The 23,394-nt window shown below is 36.1% G+C and overlaps 1 protein-coding gene across 1 annotated transcript in view; it reads left to right on the top strand.

The window, feature by feature from the left end:
• gpc6a (glypican 6a) overlaps positions 1–23,394 on the top strand; it is a 417,616-nt gene that overhangs the window by 384,695 nt on the left and 9,527 nt on the right. The window contains exons 8-9 of the mRNA XM_061974738.2: positions 15,162–15,292; positions 23,049–23,224. Coding sequence (XP_061830722.1) covers positions 15,162–15,292; positions 23,049–23,224 — 307 coding nt within the window. The remainder of the gene's footprint in view (positions 1–15,161; positions 15,293–23,048; positions 23,225–23,394) is intronic.

Here is a 23,394-nt window from a genome sequence, read left to right on the forward strand (position 1 = left end):
GTTGGTATCTCCGACAAAAGATGATCAATTATGAAATATAGACACAATGACTAGGGCAGTGTTTTTGAACCTTTTCATAGCCAAAGCACGTTTTCATTGAAAAAATCCCGAGGCACACCACCAATAGAAAACGTTAAAAAAAGAAACTCAGCAAGCTGTAAGTCTTTGCTGTCGTCCAGCATTCTGTTTTTGTTTACTTTGCAGCCGGTTCAGTTTTAGTTTAATTTTGCAGAGCCATCCCTAAGCTTCAATGTCTTTTCTTAGCAGCACTCGCCTTTTGTTTATTTTTGGTTTAAGTGTTAGATACCTTTTTACCTGCACCCTGCCTCCCGCTGTCGTCTGCATATTTTCAACCTTTTCTGAGCCAAGGCACAGTTTTTCATTGAAAAAATCCCGAGGTGCACCACCAATAGAAAACGTTAAAAAAAGAAACTCAGCAGACGATATTGACAGTAAAAAGTTGTTCTCCCAATTTTTGGATATGACTTTAAACCATAACCAACCATGCATGACTATAGCTCTTGTCTCAAAGTAGGTGTACTGTCACGACCTGTCACATCACGCCCTAACTTATTTTGACATTTTTGGTGTTTTGCTGTGTGTAGTGTTTTAGTTCTTGTCTTGCGCTCCTATTTTGGTGGATTTTCCTGTTTTGTTGGTATTTTCTTCTAGCAGTTTAATGTCTTCCTTTGAACGCTATTACCCCGCACATGCTTTGCAATCAAGACTATTTTTTAAGTTGTGCGAATGCTATCCTTCTGTTGATTGTCATGTACGGATGTACTTTGTGGACGCCGTCTGCTCCACACGCTGTAAGTCTTTGCTGTCGTCCAGCATTCTGTTTTTGTTTACTTTGCAGCCGGTTCAGTTTTAGTTTCGTTTTGCATAGCCATCCCTAACCTTCAATGTCTTTTCTTAGCGGCACTCGCCTTTTGTTTATTTTTGGATTTAAGCATAAGATACCTTTTTACTTTCACCCTGCCTCCTGCTGTCGTCTGCATATTTTCAACCTTTCCTGAGCCAAGGCACATTTTTTCATTGAAAAAAATCCGGAGGCACACCACCAATAGAAAACATTAAAAAAAGAAACTCAGCAGCCGATATTGACAGTAAAAAGTCGTTATCGCAATTGTTGGATATGACTTTAAACCATAACCAACCATGCATGACTATAGCTCTTGTCTCAAAGTAGGTGTACTATCAAACGGAGGGAGAAAGGGGTCTTAAACAATGACATTGTGTGTGTGTGTGTGTGTGTGTGTGTGTGTGTGTGTGTGTGTGTGTGTGTGTGTGTGTGTGTGTGTGTGTGTGTGTGTGTGTGTGTGTGTGTGTGGACAGGGATATGGTTAAGTGCGATATATCCTATATGAATATATCCGGTCTAACCTAAATAGAATCGTGTTTCAATACCTGCTATTGTTCTCTGCTTGTGTAATTACACTTGATCAAGCCCTTTCTAACATTCCGCACTACAAAATAAAAGCATGTCGTATGGTTTGTGCCGACATCCTTTTGGATTAATATTGATATTGACCAAGTCGGTATTGTATCGGAAGTACCATGACCAGTTACGCCGGGTCATACTTTTTTGTTGGTTTTGTTGTGTTTTTCCCCTATGTTTAACACTCTTATTTTGTAATGTCTGCATGTGTTGTCTTGCAGTGACTTCATCCCATGCTTCTGAGCGCTGTTCTCACCACCTGCTTGTGATTAGTGATCAGTGTCCTCACCTGCTGCCAATCCTAATCAGAGCGCTTTATAAGCCAGCCTCACTGCTTAGTCGGTGCGGGATCATTGTTTTTTTTTTGTTTTTTGTTTTTTGTTACTGGTGTTTGAGCGTTGCTAATTTTGGATGTATGCTCTCTTTAGGCTTTGCCTTACATGCACAGCTTCCCTTTGTTTTCCGTGCACTCCCCTGCTGCACTCTATTTGTTGGTATTTTTGAACATTATATACTCTTTTTCCTGCATGCTTCCTCCTGCCTCTGCAATTTGGGGTTCTCAACTACCGCGGCCATACCCAAGCGTAACAGGAAGTGAAAAATGTCAGGACATCCATACAATTTACACATTTCACAAAGGCCTAAATGTTAACATGTCGACCTAACTGGATCATCTGTATGTGCAGTTTGCATTTTTCTCCCCATGTTTGTGTGGATTTTGATATGTTTTTCACTTTGAAATACTTCTCTGTATATTGCATGTGCGTAACCATTAGCTCTTGATAATAAAAAAATAAAAAAAAGATGCCTTTTGGGCATTCATTAAAGATTAATTAGGCTAGATTTACACTGCGGTTGCCCTGTTTCGATTTATTGCCCATAACTGACTCACTGCCACAAAAATCGAAGAAGGTTGGAATCCAAGAAGCCGAGTTGAATTTAGCAGTAGATGCACAATAAGAGTCTTTTATAATGACCAAAATTCAATGGTCAAATCAACTTCAGAACCCAAGTTTGAATAAACGTCGTCAAAAAGCATGTTGTTTCAATGTAAGGTTTGAGTTGTAGAATGTTGGTTAGGAAATGACCAAAATTCAATGGTCAAATCAATGTCAGAACCCAACATTGATTAAACGTTATCAAAAAGCATGTTGTTTCAACGTTGTATTTGTGTTGTAAAGCATTGGTTGGAAAATGACCAAAATTCAATGGTCAAATCAACGTCAGCACCCAACATTGATTAAATGTCGTCAAAAAGTGGGTTAGTTCAATGTTGTATTTGTGTTGTAAAATATTGGTTGGGAAATTACCAAAATTCAATGGTCAAATCAACGTCAGAATCCAACATTGACTAAACGTCCTCAAAAAGCATGTTGTTTCAATGTAAGGTTTGAGTTGTAGAATATTGGTTAGGAAATGACCAAAATTCAATGGTCAAATCAACGTCAGAATCCAACATTGAATAAACATTGTCAAAAAGCATGTTGTTTCAATGTTGTATTTGTGTTGTAGAATATTGGTTGAAAAATGACCAAAATTCAATGGTCAAATCAACATCACAACCTGTCATTGAATAAACGTCCTCAAAAAGCATGTTGCTTCAACGTTAGGTTTGAGTTGTAGAATATTGGTTGGGAAATTACCAAAATTCAATGGTCAAATCAACATCAGAGCCCAACATGAATTAAACGTGGTCCAAATGTGGGTTGTTTCAACGTTGTATTTGTGTTGTAAAATATTGGTTGGGAAATGACCAAAATTCAATGGTCAAATCAACGTCAGGACCCAAGATTGAATAAACGTCGTCAAAAAGCATGTTGTTTCAATGTAAGGTTTGAGTTGTAGAATATTGGTTAGGAAATGACCAAAATTCAATGGTCAAATCAATGTCGGAACCCAACATTGATCAAACGTTATCAAAAAGCATGTTGTTTCAAGATTGTATTTGTGTTGTAAAATATTGGTTGGAAAATGACCAAAATTCAATGGTCAAATCAACGTCAGAACCCAACATTGATTAAATGTCGTCAAAAAGCATGTTGTTTCAATGTAAGGTTTGAGTTGTAGAATATTGGTTAGGAAATGACCAAAATGTAATGGTCAAATCAACATCAGAACCTAACATTGAATAAACGTCAAAAAGCATGTTGTTTCAATGTTGTATTTGTGTTGTAGAATATTGGTTGAAAAATGACCAAAATTGCATGGTCAAATCAACGTCAGAACCCAACATTGAATAAACGTTGTCAAAAAGTATGTTGTTTCAATGTTGTACTTGTGTTGTAGAATATTGGTTGGGAATTAACCAAAATTCAATGGTCAAATCAACATCACAACATGACATTGAATAAACGTCAAAAAGTATGTTTTTTCAACGATGTATTTATGTGTTGTAGAATATTGTTTGGGAAATGACCAAAATGTAATGATTAAATTAACGTCAAAACCTGACATTGAATAAAGGTCGTCAAAAGTATGTTTTTTCAACGCCGTATTTGTGTTGTGGAATATTGGTTGGGAAATAACCAAAATTCAATGGTCAAATCAACGTCAGAACGCAACATTGAATAAACGTCGTCAAAAAGCATGTTGTTCTTATCTTATCGTATAGCTGATGCTGGGGATTGTTTAAAAAATAACTAATGTATAAAAACAAGTCAGTCTTTTGAACTAGCGGCTCCTCGAGATCCGACTCCCTACTAAGAGCCATAAGTCCTATCTCTACGACCCCATGAATATATTACAAAATAAATACCTGCCTGACAGAGTCCAAAAACCTTTATGATGGTCTTTGTAATATACAAATGTATTTTGTACACCTTTAGTATAAGACTTTATTACGGTAGATAGTGCAAGTATATTGTCGGCGCTGTTCGCTAGCAAGCGGCTTACTACGGAAAAGAGAAAATAAAACTGGCCTCACGACCCCTGCGCATGAAAGAAAAAGCAGACGTCCCTGGAGCTGGAATTCAAAGACAGAAGCTTCCTCTCGAGACGTTTGTCTGCAGCATAAGTAATACGAGCAGAAAAGTTGCAAATGCGGTAAAAGAAGAAAATCAACACAACCTTGGAACTCATTGTTAGAGATACACAAACAGAATGGAATAATGATTCTGGAGGATAAGTGTACTCTATGTAATGCTGACATATTGTACAAAACACTACAAGAAAACCAATAATTATGAGAAAGAAAGAGGTGAAATACGTAAGCCAATCCTAGCTATTATTACTATCACAATATTGTGGAATGTGCTCAAAAAGACACAATACATAATATAAAAACACACAATATATGTTCATATTTACCACTGGGTTTTAAGATACATATATATATATATATATATATATATACATACATATATATGTGTATATACAAACCCCGTTTCCATATGAGTTGGGAAATTGTGTTATATCAACTAAAGCCCACACTTAAACTTTCCACGTGCAAGATTGAATCTATTTAAAAAAGTTATTTCATAAGAAGCCAATAAGTGCAAAAACAATAATGTTCGTGTTGGAGGAGTTGTGAATGACTGCAGGGCCACAACATTAGGTACACCTGCAGACTGCAGGTGTACCTAATTCACAACTCCTCCAACACGAACATTATTGTTTTTGCACTTTTTGGCTTCTTATTAAATAACTTTTGTAACCTATTTTTATGGGCTTTCCTCTTTGTGATGTTAAGTTCCTGTTATGCGCTGTTATACAGTATATGCCTTGAGCTCTTATTTTGAAGGCGCTAAGAGCGGAAGTGATGACACGTTGGAGTGGAGCGGAAGTTTTTGAAAGAAAGTAAATAAAGTGGTCCTCGTGTAAACTGGAGCCTCCGTGTTTGTTATTTTGTAGTTTCATACAGTATAGGCGACATTTATAAACCCTCGGTTACACTTTTTTAAATAGATTCAATCTTGCACGTGGAAAGTTTAAGTGAGGGCTTTAGTTGATATAACACTCCCGTCAGGGGGTGCATTAATCCAGCACAACAGCGGCTCATGGACTTAATTTATAAGTAAAGGTAAGACCATAATAACGTTTTTTTTATTAAACGTGCTTTTTTGTGTGCTACAGTTTGTATGTGTAAAGTTAAAGTTAAGTTAAAGTCCCAATGATTGTCACACACACACTAGGTGTAATGAAATCTGTCCTCTGCATTTGACCCATCCCCTTGATCACCCCCTGGGAGGTGAGGCGAGCAGTGGGCAGCAGCGGCGCCGCGCCCGGGAATAATTTTTGGTGATTTAACCCCCAATTCCAACCCTTGATGCTGAGTGCCAAGAAGGGAAGAATGCTGGTATGAGCTTTTAAACATAACCCGTTAACTGCTGCCAACCAAATGGTGAATAAGATACTCTTTAGGGTTCATATGTTTGTAAATCTGACTGTAATGAAGTCAGTGCCTCACCAGCCATCAACCTCACCGCACGTCACTGATGTATATATATATATATATATATATATATATATATATATATATATATATATATATATATATATATATATATATATATATATATATATATATATATATATATATATAAATATATATTTAAAAAAAAAAATATATATATATATATATATATATATATATATATATATATATATATATATATATATATATATCATAATAATCCCCTCCAACCCCCAGAAACAGATCACTTTGAGGGACTATAAAGACAATGTAATAAACAATAAATATGCAATATATTTATTGGTACAGTAATTTCACACATACTTAAATGCAACATTCTGCACTACAACGAGCTAAAGCAACGAACCGCCGTTTTTATCTGTGCTGCAAAGTTCAAATGTGAATGACAATAAAGGAAGTCTACGTCTATATTGACATAATATATATACAGTATATATATATATATATATATATATATATATATATATATATATATATATATATATATATATATATATATATATATTTTATTTTATTTTTTTTATATATATATAGTGTATAACTAAGTACAAATTGAAACTGGCTTCCACTTCCTGCTCAGCGAGGGTGTGATTGTGAGTGTGAACGCTGTGAACGTGTGCCTCCATTGCTGATTGACAGGCAGCAGGACCAAGGTGAAGTCTGCCACACCTGTCGGCTTTTTTTTTCCGGCTCACTTAGCACCGAACAGGATAAGCAGGACAGAAAATGGATGGCTTTATTGTAAATATAGTGCTTATAATTTTTGCTTTATCAATGTAAAATGTCTAGTATTTCATCTAATTACTTTGTGCAGGTGTATCAAATCAATTGTATTTGTTTTCTAAGGCTGTGAAACGATTAGTATTTAATCGGGATTAATCGACTTGTGCCCGTAGTTACCTGGTATTAAAACGTGATTAATCACAAATACATGTTTTTTTTTTTATATCTAATAGGTTTTTAGTACTATCAACTAGAGATGTGGCGTTTGCAAATTAATTTAATCTTTTTTACGGTTATTTTACGTGAATGGTGAGAACCAGTTTGCCGTTAATTTGGAAGCCGTAATGCAATGATGACACAATGACAAAATGATTTTTATTTTGAATTGATTTTGTTTATTTATTTTTGGCTTCACTTTAATGGCTCATTGTTCTGATGTAGGTCAAGCATACACACACTACGTAGGGTGGTACAATTTTGTATTTAAATTTTTATTACGTCTTAATTTGTTTTCAAATTTCATTTACACTTTTGTGTACATTAGGGTTGTACAGTATACCGGATTTAGTATAGTTAATTAATCATATTCGGTACTATACCGCCTCTAAAAAGTACCGGCCCCTTCCCCCCCCCATTACCTCTGTTACCCATGCTACCCATGATACTCTTGTATATCATAGTTCATGCTGATGTTAATTTCATGCTCCGCTCATGCCACAGTAAGTGTTTTTGTTTCATGTCCATAGTTTCTGCCCAAGTGCTGGTTTTTGTTTTCTTAGTCAAGTTTGTGTCTCCGCCTTGTGCGCGCTTTTTGTTTGTTCGTTTTTATAGTAAAATTAAATTATGTCTTTACCTTCACGCCATGTCCGATACAATTCCTTTGCATTCCGGGAAAACAAACCACTCCATAGTCCACGTCATGACAGAATAAGTGATTATTACATTTTAACAGAAGTGTAGATAGAACATGTTAAAAGAAAAATTAAGCAGATATTAACAGTAAATGAACAAGTAGATTCATTTACTACCAGTTGTCCTTATTAATGTTGACAACATAATACAATGATAAATGACACAATATGTTACTGCATATGTCAGCAGCTAAATTAGGAGCCTTTGTTTGTTTACTTACTACTAAAAGACAAGTTGTCTCGTATATTCAATATTTTATTTAAGGACAAACTTACAAAAAAAACAAATGTTTAATGTACCCTAAGATTTTTTGATCAAATAAAGCCAATAAGGCAATTTTTTGTGGTCCCCTTTATTTAGAAAAGTATCGAAAAGTACCGAAAAGTATCAAAATACATTTTGGTATCGGGACAACACTTGCGTACATTCCTACATTTTGTTTATTCCTCCTTTGTGTAGTTTTATCTACATCCATCCATCCATCCATTTTCTACCGCTTGTCCCTTTTATATGTAGAATTAAAATGCTACAAAGCTCTTGAGGTTTGGGGAAATTCTAAATAGTGATATCACTGTTAAACATGGGCGATACGGCACCACTTTAACCTCTTAAAGCCCAAGCTGTTTGTTTACAAGCTGTTTTAATTTTTCTTTGCTATTTGGGCTTATTGGACCCTAATTATAATAAAAACTAAAATTCATCTTTTGATATGATGTACTTAGTCCACAAGTACACAAACGTGTACTTCATGTGTAGTGACATGTTATTTTTTTATTTTTACACTTTTTTTTTTCCAAATTCCATTGTATGTTATACTCTTCTGACACCACCAGATGGCAGTATAAGTGTCCACATAGGTGGCCATAAGACCCCAATTCAGTAGTGTACACAATTTTGGAAATAAGAGCTAAAAGGTGCTGTCCACGCATGTGGCTACTAAGGCCTTTATGGAATATTTACGGTAAAAACAAAAAAATAAATACAATTATTGTCAATATTTCAGAAAATGTTTTACCATTGCAGTAATATTTGTGTAAATGCAAATTGTTCTGATCCACATCTTATCTTGTAATAGCTCTCAGTGATTATTTTGTTGCTAAAAATCAAAACAGTTCAAAAGAACTAAAACGAACGTCAGTACCGTCTTCCGGTGATAACTCAACTCACAAAAACGTTTTCCATTAAGGCCTTATTATCCCGTTATTTCTGATAGACGTTGTGTTCTGACGACTTAATAAAAGACAAAAACAGCACAATTGTTGCCGAGTTAGTTGATAAACTTGTCTCTCTCTCTCTCGCCACGATATCCGGCAGAAAGGCAACAACACGCTTCAAGTCTGCTCGCGATGAGTGTTTGCTGTTCACCCACTCAAACGCCCTGCTGAGTCCAGATGGAGTCAGTCAGGGGTGAGCGCTTGCTCCGAATATCCAAGCTGCAACCCCGCACGTCTGTCTTGTAAGAATGGAAGACCAACACAATATGCGTGCGAGTGGACGAGGGACGCGGGAAAAAAAACTCTCTCGGTGGATTTCGGAAAGTCTCCGACATCCCAATGGTACACATTTATTTTTGTACCTATAATTGTTCATGACATATATTAGTTACAACTCCTCAAAACACAACAGTGATTACAAAAAAAGTTTGCATTGGTGTGGTACAAACCCCGTTTCCATATGAGTTGGGAAATTGTGTTAGATGTAAATATAAACGGAATACAATGATTTGCAAATCATTTTCAACCCATATTCAGTTGAATATGCCACAAAGACAACATATTTGATGTTCAAACTGATAAAAAAAAATGTTTTTTGCAGATAATCATTAACTTTAGAATTTGATGCCAGCAACACGTGACAAAGAAGTTGGGAAAGGTGGCAATAAATACTGATAAAGTTGAGGAATGCTCATCAAACACTTATTTGGAACATCCCACAGGTGTGCAGGCTAATTGGGAACAGGTGGGTGCCATGATTGGGTATAAAAACAGCTTCCCAAAAAATGCTCAGTCTTTCACAAGAAAGGATGGGGCGAGGTACACCCCTTTGTCCACAACTGCGTGAGCAAATAGTCAAACAGTTTAAGAACAACGTTTCTCAAAGTGCAATTGCAAGAAATTTAGGGATTTCAACATCTACGGTCCATAATATCATCAAAAGGGTCAGAGAATCTGGAGAAATCACTCCACGTAAGCGGCATGGCCGGAAACCAACATTGATCGATCCCTCAGACGGCACTGTATCAAAAACCGACATCAATCTCTAAAGGATATCACCACATGGGCTCAGGAACACTTCAGAAAACCACTGTCACTAAATACAGTTTGTCGCTACATCTGTAAGTGCAAGTTAAAGCTCTACTATGCAAAGCGAAAGCCATTTATCAACAACATCCAGAAACGCCGCCGGCTTCTCTGGGCCCGAGATCATCTAAGATGGACTCATGCAAAGTGGAAAAGTGTTCTGTGGTCTGACGAGTCCACATTTCAAATTGTTTTTGGAAATATTCGACATCGTGTCATCCGGACCAAAGGGGAAGCGAACCATCCAGACTGTTATCGACGCAAAGTTCAAAAGCCGACATCTGTGATGGTATGAGGGTGCATTAGTGCCCAAGGCATGGTTAACTTACACATCTGTGAAGGCACCATTAATGCTGAAAGGTACATACAGGTTTTGGAAGAACATATACTGCCATCTAAGCGCCGTCTTTTTCATGGACGCCCCTGCTTATTTCAGCAAGACAATGCCAAGCCACATTCAGCACGTGTTACAACAGCGTGGCTTCGTAAAAAAAAAAGAGTGCGGGTACTTTCCTGGCCCGGCTGCAGTCCAGACCTGTCTCCCATCGAAAATGTGTGGCGCATTATGAAGCGTAAAATACGACAACGGAGACCCTGGATTGTTGAACGACTGAAGCTCTACATAAAACAAGAATGGGAAAGAATTCCACTTTCAAAGCTTCAACAATTAGTTTCCTCAGTTCCCAATCGTTTATTGAGTGTTGTTAAAAGAAAAGGTGATGTAACACAGTGGTGAACATGCCCTTTCCCAACTACTTTGGCACATGTTGCAGCCATAAAATTCTAATTATTATTTGCAAAAAAAAATAAAGTTTATGAGTTTGAACATCAAATATGTTGTCTTTGTAGTGCATTCAATTGAATATGGGTTGAAAAGGATTTGCAAATAATTGTATTCCGTTTATATTTACATCTAACACAATTTACCAACCCATATGGAAACGGGGTTTGTATAAAACGAGGAAAACATCAATACAGTATTTATTTTCCTTTTTTTTTTTTTTTTTTTTTAATGTTAAGTTCACAAGGAACACTTAAACATTGATAGCAGATTCATATAATCGCAAGTTTATTCAATGTTAGTAGAGATGTCCGATAATGGCTTTTTTGCCGATATCCGATATTCCGATAGTGTCCAACTCTTAATTACCGATTACGATATCAACCGATACCGATATATACAGTCGTGGAATTAACACATTATTATGCCTAATTTTGTTGTGATGCCCCGCTGGATGCATTAAACAATGTAACAAGGTTTTCCAAAATAAATCAACTCAAGTTATGGAGAAAATTTCCAATATGGCACTTCCATATTTATTATTGAAGTCACAAAGTGCATTACTTTTTTTTTTAACATTCCTCAAAACAGCAGCTTGGAATTTGGGACATGCTCTCCTTGAGAGAAGAGGTTGACGTGGGCGGGGTTGTGGGGGCAGGGGGGTTTAGGGTTAGGGGGTAGGGGGGGGGTGTATATTGTAGCATCCCGGAAGAGTTAGTGCTACCAGGGTTTCTGGGTATTTGTTCTGTTGTGTTTATGTTGTGTTACAGTGCGGATGTTCTCCCGAAATGTGTTTGTCATTCTTGTTTGGTGTGGGTTCACAGTGTGGCGATTATTTGTAACAGTGTTAAAGTTGTTTATACGGCCACCCTCAGTCTGACCTGTATGGCTTTTGACCAAGTATGGGTGGCATTTGTTTGTGTGTGAAAAGCCGCAGATGTAATGTGACTGGGCCGGCATGCAAAGGCAGTGCCTTTAAAGTTTATTGGCGCTCTGTACTTCTCCCTACGTCCGTGTACACAGCGGCATTTTAAAAAGCCATACCTTTTACTTTTTGAAACCGATACCGATAATTTTGAAACTGAATACCGATCATTTCCGATATTACATTTTAAAGCATTTATCAGCCGATAATATCGGCAGTCCGATGTTATCGAACATCTCTAAATGTTAGTGAAAAAATATGCAACTCTTGCAGCAACTTTATGAAATTTCGTAAAATCACAAGTTTATTTAATGTTGCAGCTAAAATATAAATTTGTTATATATTGTATATATTATATACAAATATAATGTAATTTATCAGTATATATTATATACTGTATATATAATATATAAATATTACATATATGTTATATTTTATATTGCTACTATTGTCATGATCTGTGGTCTGGATCATGTTTTTGTTATTTTCTGTTAGTTTTAAGACTCCATGAGTTCCTGTTTTTGTGCACCCTTGTTTGTCTTAGTTTCTATGACGACTTATGATTTTCACCTGCCTCTTGCATTTCATTGCAAGTCATTGAAGCTTAAGGAAGGCTATGCAGAACAAAACTAAAACTGAACTTGATACAAAGGGAATAAAAAACTGAATGCTGGACAACAGCAAAGACTTACTGTGGAGCAAAGACGTCGTCCACAATGTACATCAGAACATGACATGACAATCAATAATGTCACCACGAAGAAGGATAAAAACAACTGAAATATTTTTGATTGCTAAGACAAAGTAGATGCGGGAAATATCGCTCGAAGGAAGATATGAAACTGCTACAGGAAAATACCAAAGAAAGAGAAAATGCCACCAAAATAGGAGTGCAAGACAAGAACTAAAACACTACACACAGGAAGACACCAAAAAACTCAAAATAAGTCATATATATATATATATATATATATATACCACAGGTCAGGAAAAAACACAAGAGGCTATATCATTTCTACAAGCCTGTTTTGCAGGTTTCCCTGCAACGGACTAAGGATCACAAGTGAGGCAAACAAACACACCGTAAACTTCCTGGATGTAACACTTAACCTGAACAATAACACTTACCGGCCATTTACAAAGCCTGACACCACATTACAATATGTACACCGTGACAGCAACCACCCGCCGGTCACAAGCAGGAACATCCCAGCCGGCATCAACAGGAGACTGTCAGCCCTGTCATCAGACAGGGAATCATTCAACCAAGCAACACCTCCATACCAGAAAGCACTCAACAAAAGTGGATACCAATTCACCAGCCAATACGACTCAACAGCAACTAAAACAAGAAAAAACAGGAAACGGGACAACATAGCCTGGTACAACCCCCCATTCAGCAAACACGTCAGCACGAACATCGGACACAAATTCCTCACTTTCTTTGACAGGCACTTCCCCAAAAAACATGTACTGAGGGAGATATTCAACAGGAACGCCTTGAAACTTAGCTACAGCTGCATGAAGAATATCAAACAAACCACTCACTCACACAACAAGAAGATCCTGAGCACTCACAGACAAGCAACCGCTAACGACTCTAACTCCACTGATAGCTGCAATTGCAGACAAAGACTTAACTGCCCACTCAATGGAAACTGTTAAAAAAAACATCAGTTGTTTACCAAGCCAGTGTCACCTGCAAGGACAACTCAAACACAGAGACTTACGTTGGACTCACAGAAAACACCTTTAAAACCCGTTACAACAACCACACAGCATCATTTCGTAAGCCCAAACTCAAGAACTCTGCAGAGCTGAGTTAATCCATATAGACTCTTAAAGACAACAAAATTGATCACGCCATTACATGGCGAATTGTCGCATCCAACTCACCATACAACAGTGCAGCTAAAAGATGTATCCTGTGCCTGAAACAAAAATTATTTAATATATGCCACCCCGGCATTGTCCACTTTAAACAAACGCAACAAACTGGTCTCATCATGCCGACATAGAAGCAAGGCGCTATTGTGCAACAATAGCCACACCCCTATGTAATGTACCCTACATATACATGTAACAGACACAGACACTTCAATAAAATCCAGGGAAACTTTGAGACAGGCTTGTAGGGATGATATATCTTCTTGTGTTTTTTCCTGATCTAACGTATATTCCGCTCTACCCCGGTATTGAGCACTGTATAATGGATAAACCACAGAAACCTCGACTATATATATAAATATATATATATATATATATATATATATATATATATATATATATATATATATATATATATATATATATATATATATATATATATACATATTTATATTTATATTTATATTTATATATATTTATACAGTATATACATATATATGTATATAGATGTGTTTATATAGATGTGTAGATGTATGTATGTATATATATATATGTACACATATATATATATATGTGTACACATATATATATATATATATATATATATATATATATATATATATATATATATATATATATATATATATATATATATATATATATATATATATATATATATATATATATACACATACATATATGTGTGTGTGTGTATGTTTTTATGTATATATATATATATATATATATATATATATGTATATAAAAAGTGCTGTATAAATTTTATCCATTATTATTATATTAAATATTGTTTTTGCGGGTCCACGGGACCAAACTTGAGGGGAGACCTAAAGGTAGAAAAATAAAAATCTATATGTTGTAATATATATATATATATATATATATATATATATATATATATATATATATATATATATATATATATATATATATATATATATATATATATATATATATATACATATATATATATATATATATATATATATGTATATATATATACATATATATATATATATATATATATATATATATATATATATATATATATATATATGTATGTATATATATATATATATATATATATATATATATATATATATATATATATATTTTTTTTTTTATATATATGTGTGTGTATGTATCTATGTATGTATATATATATATATATATATATATATATATATATATATATATATATATATATATATATATATATATATATGTATATAAAAAGTGCTGTTTAAATTTAATCCATTATTATTATATTAAATATTGTTTTTACGGGTCCACAGGACCAAACTTGGGGGGGAGACCTAAAGGTAGAAAAAAAAAAATCTATATATTGTAATAGTCTTGAAAATGATCAATCAATCAATCAATCTTTATTTATATAGCCCTAAATCACAAGTGTCTCAAAGGGCTGCACAAGCCACAATGACATCCTCGGTACAAAGCCCACATACGGGCAAGGAAAAACTCACCCCAGTGATAAATAACAAGACGGCCCCGCATGCTTCGATTTTTGTAGTTTGGACACCCCGTGTGCTATACCGTACCTAATGAAGTGACCAGATGGTGCTGTTTGTTGACGTGCACACTCCCACCAGAACAAACCACCTCCACCCTTTTTCCTCTCCGTAAAATTCCTGACAAAATACAACACCCCCCCAAAACCCCCTTCCCCCGCTAAAAACCATGCTAATGTATTTCCGTGCTCTTTTTTTTTGGGCCGGCGGCAGGTGATGGACATCAAAGAGAAGCTGAAGGTGTCCAAGAGATTCTGGTCCAATTTGCCGGACGAAGTCTGCGCCGAGGGCAAGCTGACGGAGCCGGACGAGGAGCAGTGTTGGAACAGCCACGCCAAGGCCAGGTGCGGACTTTTTCCCCGTCGCCAAGTAGGTCACCGGTCTGGTTATCTGACTTTCGCCCAGGATTAAAGTCACCGCGCTGCGTTACGAGATTAGCGCTCCCCTCTGGAAGCACAATGGCCGCTGCTTATACAGAGAACTTCCCTCTAAGCTCCGAGACTCCAATACCCAGGGGAGTGTGGACTTCCTAATCACTGCGGAGTGTGTGTGTGTGTGTGTGTGTGTGTGTATATATGTATATATATATATATATATATGACAGCATCGAGAATTACAGTCGTGGTCAAAAGTTATATACGTAAAGAACATAATGTCATGGCTGTCTTGAGTTTCCAATAATTACTACAACTCTTATTTTTTTGTGATAGAGTGATTGGAGCACGTTTGGTGGTAGCGGGGTTGTATATTGTAGCGTCCTGGAAGAGTTAGTGCTGCAAGGGATTCTGGGTATTTGTTCTGTTGTGTTTATGTTGTGCTACGGTGCGGATGTTCTCCCGAAATGTGTTTGTCATTCTTGTTTGGTGTGGGTTCACAGTGTGGCGCATAGTTGTAACAGTGTTAAAGCTGTTTATACGGCCACCCTCAGTGTGACCTGTGTGGCTGTTGATCAAGTATGCATTGCATTCACTTGTGTGTGTGTAAAAGCCGCATATATTATGTGACTGGGCCTACACGCTGATTGTATGGAGGAAAAGCGGACTTGACGACAGGTTGTAGAGGACGCTAAAGGCAGTGCCTTTAAGGCACGCCCCCAATATTGTTATCCGGGTGGAAATCGGGAGAAATTCGGGAGAATGGTTGCCCCGGGAGATTTTCGGGAGGGGCACTGAAATTCGGGAGTCATCCGAGTTTTTTTGATTGATTGATTGAAACTTTTATTAGTAGATAGCACAGTTAAGTACATATTCCGTACAATTGACCACTAAATGGTAACACCCGAATATGTTTTTCAACTTGTTTAAGTCGGGGTCCACGTAAATCAATTCATTGGTTGGCAAGTATGGGTGGTGGTAGTATTATGCTCTGGGCCTGTTTTGCTGCCAATGGAACTGGTGCTTTACAGAGAGTAAATAGGACAGTGAAAAAGGAGGATTACCTCCAAATTCTTCAGGACAACCTAAAATCATCAGCCCAAAAGGTTGGTCTGGGGCACAGTTGGGTGTTCCAACAGGACAATGACCCCAAACACACGTCAAAAGTGGTAAAGGAATGGCTAAATCAGGTTAGAATGAAGGTTTTAGAATGGCCTTCCCAAAGTCCTGACTTAAACGTGTGGACAATGCTGAAGAAACAAGTCCATGTCAGAAAACCAACACATTAATATATATATATATATATATATATATATCTTTATATAAAGGTTTATTTGAAATAGGGACAGATACAAAAACATAGACATCTGAAACAGTTATCCATTGTATGCATCTTAGTGTTTGTAGCCAAAGCTAATTTACAACACTTGTCCCCAACAACAACAACAACACAGATCCAACATCATTAAAATAGGAAAATAAAAAATAGAATAAAGCACAGATGAGTCGATAATAATGACAATAGTAATATTACAGACAAAGTGCAAACTAGATAAAAGCCAATAATAATAATTACACAGACAAAGTGTAATTAACCAATTAGTAAAAATTAGTAAAAACTACACATGGGAACACCATTGTTGCTTAACTAGCCACAATTGTGTTTGTTTTTTGAAAGTGACAAGTGCAGGTGTACTTTTCAAAGTGTCAGGTTCCATAGTTTAGCTGAACTGCACCAATTTTGTCAAGAGGAGTGGTCAAAAATTCAACCAGAAGCTTGCCACACTGCAAAAAGTCAGTGTTCAAAAACAAGAAAAAAACATACAAAAATTAGGGGTATTTTATTTGAACTAAGCAAAATGATCTGCCAATAGAAGTGAATTTAATTATATTTATATAGCGCTTTTTCTCTAGCGACTCAAAGCGCTTTACATAGTGAAACCCAATATCTAAGTTACATTGAAACCAGTGTGGGTGGCACTGGGAGCAGGTGGGTAAAGTGTCTTGCCCAAGGACACAACGGCAGTGACTAGGATGGCGGAAGCGGGGATCGAATGTGGAACCCTCAAGTCGCTTGCACGGCCACACTCTGATGCAAATGTTTTCACTTCAACATGCAAAGGTTTGGAGCTAAAATAGAACAAGAAAATTGGGCTTGTCAAGACTTTCCAAAACAAGTCAAATTAAAGCTGCAAGCAGCGATGGATGGGACCGACTTTGACGGCACATAAAATCCAAACCGGAGCAGTAATTAACACTCTTTAGTCAACTTTTAAACAGAAGGGTTCAATCTCTCTCCTGTGCTAGTTTGAAGCAGACACGACAAACGCGCTCAGAGGAGATAATGTTTGAAAAAAGGTGACCGGTTTTTACAAAACTTTTGTTTTGAAGGGGGAACTGCAAACTTCCTGATGATTTTTGCTGGGGGTTGTCAATATATGAAATGTAGGTCTAAGTGAGACCTACATAGAGGTTTTTGTTTCATGTCACTGGTTGGTTTTTTTTATTAGATCGCAATTTCTGCCAGTTTTGATGTGTGTGTCCAGTTTGGTGAGTTTTGAAGCATGTTAAGGGGGTCAAGTTACAGCTCAAAGAGGCAAAAGTGACTGTTTTTACAATTTGTTTCTTTAGAAGGGGGAATTGCCAACTTCCTGTTGATTTTTGCTGAAGGATGTTAATGTATGAAATCTAGGTCTAAGTCAGACCTACATAGAGGTTTTCGTGTCATGTCTGTACGACATTCCTACCGGATTTGGTGAGTTTTGAAGCATGTTAAGGGGGTCAAGTTACAGCTCAAAGAGGCAAAAGTGACTGTTTTTACAATTTTTTTCTTTAGAAGGGGGAATTGCAAACTTCCTGTTGATTTTTGCTGAAGGATGTTAATGTATGAAATCTAGGTCTAAGTCAGACCTACATAGAGGTTTTCGTTTCATGTCTGTACGACATTCCTACCGGATTTGGTGAGTTTTGAAGCATGTTAAGGGGGTCAAGTTACAGCTCAAAAAGGCAAAAGTGACTGTTTTTACTAATTTTTTCTTTAGAAGGGGGAATTGCCAACTTCCTGTTGATTTTTGCTGAAGGATGTTAATGTATGAAATCTAGGTCTAAGTCAGACCTACGTAGAGGTTTTCGTTTCATGTCTGTACGACATTCCTACCGGAAGTTACAAGTGTGTTTTTTCCTAGGGGGCGCTAGTGCGCAATTTTGAGTTGTTTTTTTTTTTTTATTAGATGGCAATTTTTGCCAGTCCTGATGTGTGTGTCAAATATGGTGAGTTTTAAAGCATGTTAAGGGGGTCAAATTACAGCTCAAAGAGGCGGCGGTATAATAATAAAGAATAATATAATATTAAAGAATAAAATCTTACAATTTCAATAGGGTCCTCTGTCCCAAAGGGACATTGCGGTCCCTATTTAGCTAACCCTAAAATACCTTAAAATAAGTATATTCTCACTAATAACAACTGCAATTTTCTTGGTAGAAAAAAAAGTGACCTTTTTGCTCAATATCTTGAAAAATATTCTTAAATGAAGTAAACGCTAGTGCCATTATCTTGACATAATGATATGCGCTCGGCATCATGATTTTTTTTTTTTCATGCTTGAAGTAAGAAATGATTACTTTAAAAAAGTAGTTTTATACTTGTGAGTGTTGATGACACAGCTTTGCAACACTTGATATTCTAGTTTCAAGCATGTTTTATTCAATATAGGTCATAAAATCTCAGCAACAAGCTGTAATATCTTACTGAAATCATTTAGGACCTAAACACTTAAAACAAGTAAAACACTCTAACATAAAATCTGCTTAGTGAGAAGAATTATTTTATCAGACAGAAAAAATAAGCAAATATCACCCTTATTTGAGATATTTCATCTTACTTAGATTTCAGTTTTTGCAGTGCAGAAGCTTGTGGATGGCTACCAAAAGCGCCTTATTGCAGTGAAACTTGCCAAGCAAATATTAACATTGCTGTATGTATACTTTTGACCCAGCAGATTTGCTCACATTATTAGTAGACCCATAATAAATTCATAAAAGAAGCAAACTTCATGAATGCTTTTTTGTGACCAACAAATATGTGCTCCAATCACTCTATCACAAAAAATATGAGTTGTAGAAATGATAGGAAACTCAAGACAGCCATGACATTATGTTCTTTATGTAACCACGACTGTACACCCCTTTTGCCCCTTGCAAAAAATAAAAAATAAAGTGCCAGATGGTGCAATAAAAATGTTAATTCTCATGCTTGTGCCAGCACTGTTTTTTAAGCACCTCTCTAAATCTGGAAGGTAAATCGATTGCTTAGTGACGGTAAAACGCCTTAACAGTCAAGAGGCGCCGTTAAATTACCCGCATCTCATTTTTTTTGTCTTCATCACGACCGAGGTGCACTTTGCATGTTGTGTCATTAACTCAAAACAATTCAATGCAAAAACATGACACGACCAGGATTGTAATTACATCTGGCCTTTGACAGGTGTTTATTTGAGTAAAACGCATTACGCCGCAAATTATCCCGTCAATAAAAATCGGTCACTTCGCCGACCCGTGATCAAAAGTACCATATTTTTCAGAGTATAAGTCGCACGGGAGTATAAGTCGCACCTGCCGAAAATGCATAATATAGAAGGAAAAAAACATATATAAATCGCACTATGAAAAAAAACTGCGACTTATAGTCCGAAAAATACGGTACATTTTTTTTCAATCGATTTTATTATTCATGAGAGCTCCAAAGATGCAGGATTAGTGACAAGCTATTTGTTATGCTTTAGACATATTTTCATTATAACACCATTATTTGTTCTATTTGTATACCGTATTTTCCGGACCATAAGGTTTTTTTTCTCAAAACTCGACAGTGCGCCCTATAACCCGGTGTGCCTAATGTACGGAATAATTCTGGTTGTGCTTACCGACCTCAAAGCAATTTTATTTGGTACATGGTGTAATGATAATCCATTCCACTTTATTTGTATAGCACATTTAAACAACAAAAATGTTTCCAAAGTGCTGCACAACAATATTAAAAAAAATATTCAAATATTATCCTTAGCTCCACCAATGATTGAATAAAAACAAAAAATAAATAAATATAAAACCAATGTAAAAATAAATATGATTAAAAACTTAAAATAATAAACTTAAAAAATAAGTGCGACCAGTAGATGGCAGTCAAACATAAGAGATATGTGTAGACTGCAATATGACTCAAATAAACACCAACATTTCGTTTGTTCCATTGAGAATATAGAACATTACACGCGGCACTCAAAAATCTACCAAAATGTTTTAGTACGACTTTGGTAAGCTATTAGGCCGCACCACTTGATGGATTGTACTGTGCTTCAACATACAAGTATTATTATAGTGTGTGTATAAGGTAAGACATATTATCTGGCGTTTTGTTTCGCAATATTATGCAAAATAAACTTTTCTTACCTTCTGGTATTTGCTGATCTGTATTTGGGATCTGCATAAATCCTGAAAAATTGCGCGCGTCTGCTTTTGTAGTCCGTGCCGACACCGTAGTCAATAAGCTACTTCCTTTTCTCTATCTTCTTGTTATGGGACATTCATCCTCCGCTGTTGCCATTTCTAATATAAAGTAGTGTAAAGTTCTTACTTAAATCTGTCAGTAAACTCGCCATGAAAGCGCTAAAACATACCGGTGTAGTGAGTTTACATTATCCACCCAAGGAACTTTAGTTATTAGAGACGGTTTTTCCACGGGACACATTTCCGGTCTTGTTGTTGTTGTTTCCGGATGAGGAGATGCTGCTCCGTTATTGATTGAAGTAAAGTCTGAATGTCATTAAAACAGTTAGCGCCATCTTTTGACACTTCTTCCACGTAAGTAAGACCGCCCACAAAACGGCTCATCCTGAAGCGACTGTCAGAAAGCGGCTCGAAGATGATCTATGCAACATTTTGACAAAACAACCACCATTACATGTTATGTAGAGCACAAGAAGGTCTTTTATATTTAGAAAAAAAAATTATAATAATATGACTCCTTTAATGCGCCCTATAATCCGGTGCGCCTTATATATGAAAAAAGATCGAAAATAGACAATTCATCGGCAGTGTGCCTTATAATCTGGTGCGCCCTATAGTCCGGAAAATACGGTAATTACTTTGAAATAGGATATAAATTGCTTAGAAAACTCTGATGCAAATGTTTTCACTTCAACGTGCAAAGGTATGGAGCTAAATTAGCACAGAACTATAGGATATTATGTGGTTGCAGATACTAAAAGTCCACAAAAATAGGGTAAAAACACATGAAAACAAGGGAAAAACGTTAAAGAATAAGGCGTTAAAAAAGCACAGAGCTATACATACAGGTACAAAAGTAAAAAAAGAAAAATGATAAAGTAAATAATACATATATAAAGAACCGTGCTTCACACTGTCGTCTGCCGGGGTGCGTTCAAAGACGGCCGAATAAAGTGGGGAAAGTAAAACATGCAACAACCGTGGGCTTCTCACTGTATATTTTATATTTACAGTAAAATAATTGTGGTCGTAGTGGGTCTGGGGACCTCAGGCGTAGTTCACATAAAGTGTTGAGTTGAGTTGTTTTAGTTCCTACGTTCCCTGAATGCAACGTGGCACGGCGCAAATTATTTGCCAGTTTTCGACGATTCAAAATTTGAATTTCTAGGAATTTCCCTAGTTTTGAGAGCAACTTACTTATTTTTAAGTCATTGACTAATCTTAATGTATTTTTTGTATTGTGATTTGAATGTTTTTAAATAACAGAAAATAACTAATCAAATCCCACATAAAATCTTGTTTAAAGAGTCTGGTTGATCAATTTAAGTTGAATAAGGCTTGGTTTCATAATAAAATACTTATTTCTAGCTTAATTTCTAAATATAACTATTTTAATTGATGATGTTTTACTAAGTAAAATGATCCGTCCATGCAGCTAGTTAATTTTACTACTTTTAAGAATTTTCTTCCTAAAATCTATTTTTTAAAGTTTATATTCGTACCGCTATTTTTTGCAGTGTAAAAGACGAGTGCTATAATTTAGCCATGCTTGTCGGGTTTTATTTTAACAGTTGTGTTGGTCGTGACCCCAGGATGCAGGGACAGCAGGCCAAATGCAGGTAAAAATGTGTTTAACGACAAAACAAAAATAGTGCAGCAGGGAAGTGCACAGGAAGCATGAGAGGCATGGAGGTACAAAGCAAAAAGGATCCAGGCCAGTCCAGAGGACAAAGGATAGATTTGCAGATACAGGTAAGCGTGCCAGTCCTCGGACTAAAGTGTTGGCAAATGGAGGAAAACAGGAAGTGGAACAAAAATAAGAGCAGTAGACGGGAAATAAAAAACATTTATGAAACCAATAATATAGTAGATGTCATGCGAGAGCATAACAGTACCACCAATCTGGGAAAAAAAAAAAAAAAATCAATAAAAGATTGGAAAGATTAAGAGATGAAACAAAACAAAAACATATTTGATTATAAAAAAAATAAAAAAGTACATTTATGAAAATTGAAATGAAGATTGTATACAAAAGAAATACCAAAGTAAATCATCATTTTATTCAACCTGAAGAAAATGATGTGCACTTATTTTTATTTTCGAATGCACTTACACTATACACACCCAAACATGATTTTTCAGTTTTTCAGTCAACTTTTTCAAGTACAATAAATAACTTTTGGCCCTAATTGTCCTAATTGGCCCTGATTTTTGTGCCCAGGTATTTCCCAGAGGTGGTGAAAGAGGGACTGACCAACCAGGTGAACAACCCGGAGGTGAACCTGGACATCACTCGGCCCGACACTTTAATCCGACAGCAAATCATGGCCCTGCGAGTGATGACCAACAAGCTGAGAAACGCATACAATGGAAACGATATCTACTTCCAAGACTCAAGTGAGTTTATTTACATATATATATATATATATATATATATATATATATATATATATATATATATAGATATAATCGAGATTACTGTGGTTTATCCTTTATACAGTGCTCAATACCGGGGTAGAACAGAATATACGTTAGGTCAGGAAAAAACACAGAGGCTATTTAATTTC

This window comes from Nerophis lumbriciformis, linkage group LG15 (genome assembly GCF_033978685.3).
Source record: "Nerophis lumbriciformis linkage group LG15, RoL_Nlum_v2.1, whole genome shotgun sequence".
Lineage (NCBI taxonomy): Eukaryota > Metazoa > Chordata > Actinopteri > Syngnathiformes > Syngnathidae > Nerophis > Nerophis lumbriciformis.